This window comes from Rhyacophila brunnea, unplaced genomic scaffold (assembly GCF_057557595.1).
Source record: "Rhyacophila brunnea isolate RB1 unplaced genomic scaffold, BYU_Rbru_1.0 scaffold_5, whole genome shotgun sequence".
In the NCBI taxonomy this organism is placed as follows: Eukaryota; Metazoa; Arthropoda; class Insecta; order Trichoptera; family Rhyacophilidae; genus Rhyacophila; species Rhyacophila brunnea.
The window spans coordinates 2,337,667-2,350,000 of record NW_028233170.1 but is presented as its reverse complement, the minus strand read 5'-3'; the positions used below and the strand labels follow the sequence as shown (position 1 = coordinate 2,350,000).

The following is a 12,334-nucleotide window of genomic DNA, read 5'->3' as shown; positions in this document are numbered from 1 at the left end:
TAAGTTTTTGGTAATTTGGTATTTAAATAACACGCGTTAGACCAGAACTGTGACAATCTCCTCATAGAACAATCTTTCTCTTGTCATGGCTTTACCTGTAGGTCAACATTACAAAGACAAGTTCCTCCCACTCATTGATCATCTTATCCAAGTTTTTTTCGAGGCTATTTTCTTTGGTGGCCGCCTCGGAAATGGTTTCAAACTTGGGGATGTACTCCGTCAGGCCGTAGTCGATGATCTTCTCCAGCGTGAGGCTGTCATCGATGGTGATGGGGAAGCCGACGATCTCTGAAACCTTTTCCCAGTGACGCACCTTCATGCCGGGATTGCCTAGGGTCTGAACCACTGGTAGATGCTTGCGGAAGTCTTCTGTTTTCAGTCTGCCAATAGAAATCAAACAGTAGAATATCTCAACTATGTACATTTATCACAATTTTTTGTTGTACACAAATGCTGTATGTTTAAAGATTTGTTTTAATTAAATTTTTAAAACTAACCGATACCATCTGCAATTAGTTCAATGAAAACAAATAAATATAACTGATAAAGTTTAATGTGCACTATTTATGTCAGATCTCCACATTTCTATACCGTAAAGGCATAAGGAGAAGACTAACAATCATACTAGACGGTGGCCGCGCGGCTTAAGCGTTGGACTATCACACCGTGGGTCCCAGGTTCGAATCCTGGGTCTAGTAAGTACACATATTGTTTTTCAATTTGTGCGTGAGTCAGGGTATGGACCTAATAGGTTGAGCAAGTGGCTGACATCCATTTCTCGTAAAAAACAAAATCTGTTAATACAATCCTCTATTCTGTGGAGGCCCATATGATCCTATTAGGATCGGACATGGTCGAAAAAAAAAAGACTTCCTTTAGAAGGATCTACAGTCGAACATGGTTATTACGAGGAAGATGGGACCGACTGAATTTGCTCGTTTTAAGCATTACTCGTTATATCGTTATATAACATTTTTCACGCCACATTCTATTTAAGCATAGAACATAAAATATCTGAAAACCATCGTAAAAGATCCCTGAAACAAGCATGGCATTCATAAACTACAAAAGAAGTTGTTTATTGTAATGAGTCGCCAGCGCTGGTAGGTACCTGCTGACTTCACAAAGCTTGGATTTTTTACATGTAATCTCAACCATATGCGTGGATACTTTTTTAATTTTGTCGGCGAAAAGACCAATTAGACTTAAACTTAGACACTTAGTTAGTGTCATACTCAACTGTCACTGCGACATTAATAAACTGTCACTGCGAGTAGTAGTGTTCGTACCTTTTCGGCCGATTTAATATTATTTATAGTAGTAATTGTGTTTGTGTATAAATATTTCGTATGCATAAAGACGTATTGTAACAAGATCATTTTAATCGTTAATCTAAAATTCAAGATCAATCATCGTTTTTGTGAAATTAAGAAAAGTTTGCTTCAAAGTTATATTACAGTATCAATATCGATATTTATGTGTCAGTGCTTAGTCAGGCCAAAAGTGCTTAATTGACGTTATTACGCTCATTAATATTTAATTAGTATCTACGAAATAACTGAAAGTGTTGATATTGTTTATTGTGTTATTATTATCTGTCATAAAATTTAAACTACTTTACCAATTTAAAATTTAAAATGAATACAAAAATGGAATTGGTTCAATTGGTCGCATTATTAAAGTCAGCTGTTGACCGAGTGGAAGCTCTTCAGAATGTAATCGCTACTGGATTGTGTGACAAATGCAGCTGTCACCTGGAGTCCATTTCCTTGGAGCAGCCATCGACTATTACCACTGCTGTGCAGCCAATCTCTTCGGTCAGTCCAGTCCCTGCTGTCCGTTCTAGGACAACAGTCATTACAAGGTCGAAAATAAAAAATTTAACCATGAGTAAGCCACCTGTCGCTTCCAGCGGTGCGGCAAAAGTTAATGTAGTGGCCATACCGGCCACACCAGCCAAGACAATTTGTCGCAGTCAGCCGGCACTGATGATAAAATATGGACCACGGTGGAAAGCAGCAAACGTCAAAACATCAAGTTTACCACATCAGCTGTTAACATTAGAGGTACCAAATCAGGCACTGCCTCCTGCTCTGGTATCGAGAAGACGAAGTTAATTCACGTTTGGTCGCTTCATCCTGATACTACCGTGGAAGCATTGACTAGTTTTTTAAATGAAAGTGTAGCTGGTGTGAATATATCTGTACATAAACTTCTAACAAAGAAGAATTATGCTTCGTTTAAAGTTGTCGTTCCGGAGTCGGATGTAACCAAATTTATTATACCCAATATTTGGCCTGTTAACTCGGTCATAAGCGAGTGGCAGTGGAAACAGCCTTCTCGTAGTCCGAAACTGTGACATCCAAATAATATGAATTCATTTCAGAAGCTAGATATCTATTATCAAAACGTTCGGGGTCTTCGAACTAAGTCCGTTGATCTGCGAAATGCTGTTCTAACATCTGACTTTACAGTCATATGTCTGAACAAACTTGGCTCAACGACTCAATGTGTGATTCCGAGCTGTTTGATGAAAGATATCTGGTATTTCGTTGTGACCGTAGATTTGGACAAAGAGGTGGTGGCGTTTTCATTGCTGTACGCTCCGACCGAGTAGACAGTATATCTGTTGTTGACTGTCACTTTGCTGCGGCTATTGACTTCGTTATTATTCGATTACGGTGCAATGGGTCATTTTTCACTGTTTGTTGCATGTATTTTCTACCGCGATCGTCTCGCGATGCATATAATTCGTTCTTTTCATACTTTGAAAACTTGCCAGTTGATATTGTATAACCATCATTGGTGATTTCAATTTGTATTCATCCTCGACAAATGTCGATCTGGAGTTTGCTCATTTTTTATCCTGTATGAATCTCAAGCAGTTTTCAGAGATTAGCAATGTGAAATCGCGAGTTTTGGACTTAGTTTTGGCGGATGCAGATTGTTGTGTACCGGTACATGCCTGTGCCGACCCACTTATACATGAAGATGCATATCACCCCACGCTCTCAATAGATTTGCCATTAAATTCTTTACGGTTCACAAATAATCGTATTCAATATCATAATGTTGGAAATGGAGACAGTGAATGTACTGAATCGAAGTATATTAATAATAGTTTGTGGAACTTCTTTAAGGGCGACCTATTGCATATGTATTTCAGAATGTTGATTGGGAAATTTTATATTCGATTAGTGACGTCAATGCTGCAGTGAAGGTATTTTACCAATATATATAATATAATGTATTTGACAAGTCATTCTTTATAAAAAAATCATCGGGCTCTTCGCGCAGCTACCCAAAATGGTTCAATTTTGATTTTATGAAAAACATACGACTAAAGCACTTGCATCACAAAAAATGGAAGAAAGCCAGTGACGTCCCGTGGGGGTAGGCAGATTGAGCGTCGCTTGGGGGCGGCAGTTACTCAAAGGGCGGCAAATGAAGAGATTCATTAATTTGGTATAGGCATATAGAAATAGCTACCTAAATTTAGTAATAACGAAAATATCTTAAATTAAAAATTTAGTTCACTAGTTGGAAACAGAATGTATTAATTAACATAAAAACATACAAGTCTGTATTTTTTGTCGCGATGTCTAGTTTACTTCCGTTGCCTTTCGACGTCCTTGGTGACCAGAAATGGCACGTGCAGATTTGCAGTTTAGTGCAGGTTTTGTGAAGAAAAAGCGACATGGATTGTCCTCAATTCATCAAGATAGAGCAAATTATATGTAAGAAACCACTGTATTACCAACGTCAAAAAATTCCCACTTTTGGGGGGAAAATATTTATAAATTAAATTTTGTATACTCAAGTATATGTACATACAACACATTTTTTAGATATTGGAGTCATAAAAGAAAGGGTGATAAAAATACTGTATAAAAATGGGGCGGCATTTTTGCGCTGCCTAGGGGCGGCATTTTGTCTAGGGACGTCGCTGAAGAAAGCGAAGTGTCTCAGCGATTATATTTTATTTTCTAATCTGCACAGGAGTGTGCATCGTTCCATCGGTGCTGCGTATAAGTCATATATTGATGGTATCGGGGGGAAGTTAACGTCAGATCCTAAATCATTTTGGAATTACGACTCTTCTGCACAATTATCATCTATGTCTCTGGAAGGTAATGTTTTGAGTGGCTCCCAGTCCATTGCTAACGGTTTCGCTCAATATTTTATGTCTGTCTATTCTAAAGCTCCTTCGATATTGCCCACACCTAACCCGGATAGTATTTCATCTTCCTGGCTAGTACTAGATATTGGTCTTCTGGATGAGACTTGATACCGCCTAAACCATGGCATCCTCAGAGGATCCAAGGCCATGAGGCCTGAATCATCATTGGGCTGATTCATGCAAACATGAACAGATCGACTGCGAGTCAAATTTCTAGCCCGTAAGCTTAGATGTATGGAAATTTATAGTCACCCTTTTGCAAGTTCTATAAAATTTAATAGAATCAGTCTAGCCCTTAATATAAATAAAATCCTGCATTTTTTTATACCTACATTAATTCTATAAGCAAGCCAAGTAAAACCTAGCGTCATTATAAATTCTATACTTAGTCAATTTTAAAAATACTTAGAAGCAAGCTGTAATTTTAAAGCCAATCAATAGCAAACGATTTTGTAGTTACCTATATAACTTAAAACAATTGTCAGCACAATATTTTAGATGCCAAAAATAGTAATTATTAATACCTATCATTTTTTAATATTATTACCTACATTTCATCCAATTTTGACCAATAGGTATTAAATTTGTACACTTACCTATATAAATATTGAAAGCAAAGTTCCCAGCCATACAATGTACCTAATACCTAGAATATCTGATTTGAGATTATTTTGAAAAAATATGTGTTTGTGTACCTAGTTCAAATATTCTGAAATATGAGACCTGAGGTACCTACCTACAAGCCAGGTACATATGCCAGAGGCTGTTTTTGTCATTTTTCAGAGATAGAATAATAAATTGTGAATTTTGTTTGTGGTGAATCACCGTGACCGTGACATTACATCATCATCAGGGGGGTCCAGCGCATCATCCTACACCCCCCCCCCCCCCTTTCGGAGGTGACAGACTGACATGATGTATGCTTTCTCTCGACTATATCCAACATCCTCAGTAGGTCCTGATGGTATCCCCCCTTGGATTTAAAGGGCTGTCATAAGTTGTTAACTGACCCCCTACTATATTTATTTAATCTCAGCCTAAGTACTTCTGTCTTCCCAGATTGTTGGAGCCTAACCCGTATTCGTCCGGTGCACAAAAAAGGCTCGCGCTATGAAATAATAAATTTTCACCCGGTGGCTGTTCTATCTGCACCAGCTAAATTATTTTAGTCTATTTTGCATAGGTATATTTATAAACATATAGACGATCAACTGATTGACGCTCAGCATGGATTTCAATCAGCTCGGTCAACAGTTACAAACCTTATGACGTATACTGAGTACATATCTCATTCGCTGAACGTAAATTGTCAAGTGGACGCAATTTATACAGACATGTCAAAGGCTTTTGATCAGGTAGATCATGATATTCTCATTAACAAATTAAGTGCAGTAGGTGGATCTATAAATTTTATCAACTTTTTCAAATCTTACTTTTCGCATCGCTGTCAATATGTGGAGTATGCAAGGTGTAGATCTGACGTCTTTCAAACTTATGCAGGTGTTCCCCAAGGATCAAATCTTGGCCCAATTATGTTTCTTATATTAATTAATGACATTGTCAATGTTATAAATGGAATCCAGTTTTTACTCTTTGCAGACAATTTAAAATTATATACGTCGTCAATTCACAGTGAATTAGATTGTCACATATTACAAAATAATTTCAATTCAATTGAAATTTGGGAGAAAAAAAATAAACTCGAATTTAATACTGATAAATGTGTGTGTATTAGCTTTACGAAATCAAGATCTCCAATTATATTCAACTATAATTATATCAAATAGATTACTGAAGCGTCAATCAGAAATTAAAGATCTTGGCATATTGTTTGACTCACGTTTATCATTTCGCTCGCACATCACTTCTACGGCATTGCGTACGAGCAAGCTTCTAGGATTCATCATGAGACAAGCCAAGTCATTCAAGAATCAGGAAGTAAGATCATGATAACGCGCGTGTTTGAACATGTACCGTTTAAAAAAAAGTTTTTTTTTCGGTTAGGTACATGTTCAAACACGCGCATTAACATGTTCTTACTCCTTACTTCAGTTTTAGTTTGTCAATTTATGGCTACGGCCGTATGTTGTAGCTTAACCACTGGGGAATGCCAAAAGAAATAGCGCATTTTAAAGAAACACTACCTTATTCTTAGGTCAATAATTATTGTAAAGCAATCATTATTCATAGGATGTTTATCACACTTGAATGATCAAAGACATAGCTTATAATTAGTATCTTTAGAATTATCTTCAAATGTATTAATCTTGCCCATTTTTTGAATAATAAAATGCCTAATTCTTGTCAAATTTGGGATCACAGAGATTATCAATATAATCTTTTATTGTAAATATTTCACTTTAATAATGTCGACATAAATTATACTGATGGCTTTATAAATGCTTTTAAAAATTAATAAATGTAAAAAATCTTAACACCACTGCACATTTATGTACTGAAATATGACTATATTCTAAAACATTAGAGCGAGAGGTTTAAAAGAATACTATTTTATGTAATAAAAATACTTTATGCAGTCATCAAATGTTTAAAATAAGTATAAAGAATAATAAGGCTTCAAAATTATTTATATAGATTATCTACAACGTTTAAGGATTGTCCAGGATCATGCTTTGAAAATAGAATAAAAGCTCCATTTTGACCCACTCTGAGCATGTCCGCCCTTAACAGTGTGTAATAATGAAAATGAAAAAGATTTGTGTATAATAAATCCATTAAATAAATCTAGGAATCTAGGTCACATGACATCAAAACAACATAATATTATAATTGTTATTTTTAATTAATACTATCTACTAAGCAAATCCAGTGCATCGCTTCTATTCTATACACAAGACTGCTTTCGGTCACTACGGCAGCTATCTAAGGTAGGTTTGTATCAAAGCAACTATGTAACAGTACCTCTCTTGGCTATGCTAATTTTTAGAGCGAGATAGACAGTTTTGACTGTTTAGACGGCTAACTCATTGTAACAATTATAATATCTCAATACATAAATACCATAAAGTGATAATATTTATCACTTTAGCCGTTGATAGCCGCCTTGTGTATAGAATAGACCCACATAGATTGGTTTAAAATTAGGCAACTTTTAGTAAGTACCTATGCCATTTGCACTGACTGGCAGAGGCAAATTGTCTGTTCTGAAAAAAAATACAATAGTAAGTAAAACACTCTGCTACTGCAGCTGCGAGAATTCTGGAAATTAGCTGAAATTCTCTGGCCATCTACTTCTGAGTATTTTTGTCTAGACTGTAGTTTATTTAACTTAATTTGAGCTACTATGGCCAAAAATGATTCATATGGAAAATGTTCGTTTTAATTTTCATGTCGGACTTCCATTTCTAACTTTAATTAAAATTTCAACAGTGACCATCTCCAAAGTTATGGCATATCAAAAAATATTCCATCATCATCATCATCAGGGGCGCGACAACTTGGTGTGGGTCCTGGCCTCCTCCAACAGCTCCCTCCACCTGTCCCTATCCAGTGTGGCCGCTTTCCAATTTGGTACCTCCAGAATACGGCAGTCACTGGCAGCTCCATCTAACCAGCGAATCTTTGGCCTCCCTCTTCTTCTACGTCCTATTGGATTGCTGGACATCACTCTCTTTGCCGGTTCATTGTCATTCATACGGTTCACATGACCTAGCCATCGCAGTCTCCCAATCTTCATTGATTGAACTGCGCTGCAATCTTGGTACAGCCCGTAGAGCTCAGCATTATATCTTCTCCTCCAATTGGTGCCATCCCTGATCGGTCCATATATACGGCGGAGAATTTTTCTTTCAAAGATGTTCAGGGCTCGTTCATTTCGCAGAGTTAATGTCCAAGTTTCCGATGCGTAGGTGAGCACTAGCTTTACAAGTGTTTTGTAAAGAGTGCTTTTAGTTCGACGAGATAGTAAGCGGAACTTAAAATGTCTTAACAGACCAAAGTAGCATTTATTCGCAGACATGATTGACCAATACCTAACTTTGGTGCGACTTCTCGTGGTGTGACATAGACAGGCATGTATTTAGTTTTTGCCTCGTTTATTTGTAAACCCATTCTTTTAGCAGAGGCTTCTAGTGCTGTGAATGCCTTTTTCAGCGCCAATTCTGATATGGCAATGATGTCGATATCATCGGCATACGCCAGCAGCTGCACAGGCTTAGTAAATATCGTGCCGCTGCCACGGGCATCAATCTTTGCATCCCGTATCGCCTTTTCTAGCGCAATATTGAAAAGAAGGCATGCCAGAGCGTCATCTTGCCTTAGGCCATTCAGTGAAAAAAATATTCCAATAATAAGTAATCTGTAAGAAGTACCTGACATCGTTTGCAAGCTGATGGGCAGCCGGCGTGTCCGCGAATGTTTTCTCCAGCTTAAAAACTGTTTTATAATAGTAATTGACGTCAGTTTCAATATTATCCGGTTCAAACGACCCCACCTACGGAGCACAGATAAGAGTGGTACTATTGTAAACTAAACAAAACAATAACGTAAATAAACAACAACGTAAACAAAAAAATTTATTATTTGCATACCTTTGAAGTCATCCAATCGTGGTTTTTCCTTATGTACTCGTCTGCGCTATCGTACAGTTTCTTGTACGGCATAAGCTTGTCACTGAGTTGTTTTCGTAGAGGGTATTGTGATAGCTCCCACCCGAATGACGCCTCCTCCTCGTTGAATTGATCGATTTTCGTCAAGGCGATACTTAACCTTAAAGAAAAATATTAACTGAACAATTTATTACTATGGCCAAACCTGAGCCAAACGAATGGCCCTACGATACAAAATATTTACAAATCTTTGTGATGCTGCAGAAAACCATGGCTAAATTGTATACTAAATATTTGTAGTGAAGTCAATATTTTCATTTCTCTTAATTCTCTCCTAAACCGTCATAATGATAACATACAAGAAATTAATAGGAGAAGCATATCAGTGAACAAATACTACTTCGGTGTATTAAGATATTATCCAAAGTCCAGCTTCTGTAAAAAAATAAATAATAGAGAAGATAAAATGCTACATTCACTGTTGAGAATTTAATTACCCCATTTAAATAACATGCTAATTGTATCTAATGGCCATCTAATGTCCATGCGACAGGCGCGTTGTCAGCGCTAAACGTGTTAAGTGGATCAATTAATCAAGATCTGGTTAGGTTATGTGCATCATATGAATTACGACGATCTGGTAACTATAGTAATGTCATGCCATCCATTACGGCGCAGGCAAAGAAAGCAGACGAGGGATACCGAATTAGAAACCAGCCACTTTGGATAAGGACGAAGTTACATTCTAGCAATTAGAGCTATCAATAATTGTACTTGAACTGACTTCTCGTTCAAGCGGCAGGCCCTGGTGACATATTTATGCAACTGTTCCAGGTCGCCCCAATATTGAAGTTCTTCCACCTGCTTGGCCATCATAGAGAGGTCACCGATAAATTTACTGATTCGAACCTTCAATGCCTCTTGGTACTCGATAGTTTTCTCTTGACAGATCTGTCGACACTCCTCTAACATGCTGGGCATACGACCGTACCTGAAATAATTAAATAATTATAATAATGGAGGCAATAAGAACTATTATTATAATAATTATTAAAATGTTCATAAACGATTTTCAAATAATATGTCACATTTATTGATATTATCTTCAACCCCCACCCCCAATTAATACATGAATATCCTTTACATTTTATGAGTTTTTCAGGTTCAAATCACAAAATCGTAAACTGCCATATTTTAGAGCCGTTACCCCCTTCATTGAGAGGCATTTACTTTATACATGTTCTATGAAAAACAATCAACTTACCATTGAAACGTGTTATTATTTGCTTTCATTTCGAGCTGAGTGAACGTGGTGTAGTCGGAAAGAAACGTTATGTACTCCATAATATATTTTAATCTCCCTTCCATCTCAAGAAGAATATTATCTTCGACAACGGTGCTGTAAAGCTTTAAATCCATCAGGGCAGCCGTATTCGCTGGAGCCGTTAAGAGTATATTGGATATATTTAAATATTCTTCACCAAACCTTAAAAAATTTACGACAAATTACTATCTCAACTTTATTGTTTTACAAAGTTTGGACTTTAGCTAGAAGCTTTCGAGAAGCTAAAAGCTTTTGAGATGTGTCTATATTGGTGTACTGTGAAGATTTCTCGGGCTGAGCTGCATACTTCTGCCATATTTTCAGCAATGAGAAGTTCAATTCACTTCAGCTCAGGAAAAAAAGGAGAATAATAGAGGCGCAGGAAAAAAAAAATTCGTTTGACTACGCAACCTACATAAGCGATTTGATGTCCAAGGTGTGAACCAATATGACAGACCCAGCATAGGGAGGTGTACTGCAATGTGGCCGCCGACTCAAAAAACAAAGAATAACACTAGTGAGCCTTATGAACTCTAAGTATAACAACGCATGATGGGATATATTATGGAATGTTTGTTGTGATTGGATTGGTAGCTAGAGGAAAAATGTTCTGGTAATATGAATGATTGTGAAAAGGATGTTAGTCGAGAGTACTGATTTTATTATCAGTAACTAACATGCAAGTTGCCGACTATCGCTTTAATCAAATGACATGTTTCATGATCGGCACAGTCCCGGGCTTTGACCAAAGATCAATAAAATCACTCACTCTTTAACCATTGTCTGATAGTTTTCAGTCATTCTGCCAAGCAATTGATTTGCAAATGAGGTTGCCGCATTTTTCAACGCCGTCATCAGATCGCCTCGTTGCATTTTATACAATCCGACCACGACCACCTGCTGCAACTTCATCGGTATCTCAAAAGTTATGTCAACGAACTTCACGGCTAAGTCACAATATTCCTTGAACGAGTTCGGAGGATCCGCATCTAAGAACTGTTTAACTTCCAACCTTGTCTGAAATTATAGAAGAAATCCACAATAAACTAATCAGCAAAACATTGCCTAAAACGCTTGCTTTGATAGTATGGGTAGCAGGTTCAGTTACCATGACTGAGTCAAACTCACATATTGTTTTTTTTAATTAATACATATTGTGTGCTAGGATTCAACAAATGGTAAACCCTCATAAAATGGTAATTTATCAAACGATGATTGATTCTTCCTTAGTATATTATAAACTATCGATGGCATTTTGGATTAACATTTGATGACAATGTTTCCAGTTTCAAAAAAGGTCACACTTATTTGTTTATCAGTGCATTTGCAAAATAGCAAGATCATTTGTGACTTCAAAACAGTTTGTATACAAATCATTTTACAAATATTTTCAGATACTAGATAAAGTAACTAATGAAAATATCAGATCATCAATCAGTTACCTCTCCATTTATAAGAGAAATGTAGTCATCAAAATCTTGAATTCTCAATTCAGGCCCAATTCTCTGGTCTTCTAACATATCGTGGACCTTCTGTTTACAGTCTTCGATGTATTCCATATCGATCACAGGCTGAATAAAAAAAAGGTAATTAAAAATGGTATTTTGCATATTATGTTAACCTTTTCCCATGCAGTCCACTCAGTGGACCGTATATAAATTTGGCATTTTAAGGCATTTTAAAAGCTAATTGATTGCTTCAAAAGGTAAAGTATATTTTTGAATATTGTTTAGTCATCGTTTAACATTTTATTCTATGTATATCACATGCAATTATCTTATAATCGTGTATAATAATAAGACATCAATAATTGTACGTCATAACCAAACCACGGTGTGTCTCAATCTGTTTTAAGGGGGGACATGCTCAGCGTACGTCAAAATAGAGCTTTTATGCTATTTTCAAAGCATAATCCTGGACATTACTTAAACGTTATAGATAATCTATTTACATAATTTTGAAGCCTTATTATCCTTTATGTTTATTTTAAACATTTGATGACTGCTTAAAGTATTTTTATTACATAAAATAGTATTCTTTTAAACCTCTCGCTCTAATGTTTTAGAATATAGTCATATTTCAGTACGTCCATGTGAAGTGGTGTTAAGATTTTTTATATTTATTAATTTTTAAAAGCATTTATAAAACCATTAGTGAAATTTATGTCGACATTATTTTAGTGAAATATTTACAATACAAAATTATATTGATAATCTCTGTGATCCCAAATTTGACGAGAATTAGGCATTTTATTATTCAAAA

At 36.2% G+C, this 12,334-nt stretch overlaps 1 protein-coding gene across 1 annotated transcript in view; it reads right to left on the bottom strand.

Moving 5' to 3' along the window:
- LOC147065891 (dynein axonemal heavy chain 7-like) overlaps positions 1 to 12,334 on the bottom strand; it is a 109,434-nt gene that overhangs the window by 84,487 nt on the left and 12,613 nt on the right. Inside the window, exons 4-9 of the mRNA XM_085955679.1 lie at positions 11,515 to 11,643; positions 10,842 to 11,089; positions 9,533 to 9,739; positions 8,731 to 8,908; positions 8,512 to 8,633; positions 96 to 380 (exon numbers count right to left, since the gene is read on the bottom strand). Of these exons, the coding sequence (XP_085811805.1) occupies positions 96 to 380; positions 8,512 to 8,633; positions 8,731 to 8,908; positions 9,533 to 9,739; positions 10,842 to 11,089; positions 11,515 to 11,643 (1,169 nt within the window). The remainder of the gene's footprint in view (positions 1 to 95; positions 381 to 8,511; positions 8,634 to 8,730; positions 8,909 to 9,532; positions 9,740 to 10,841; positions 11,090 to 11,514; positions 11,644 to 12,334) is intronic.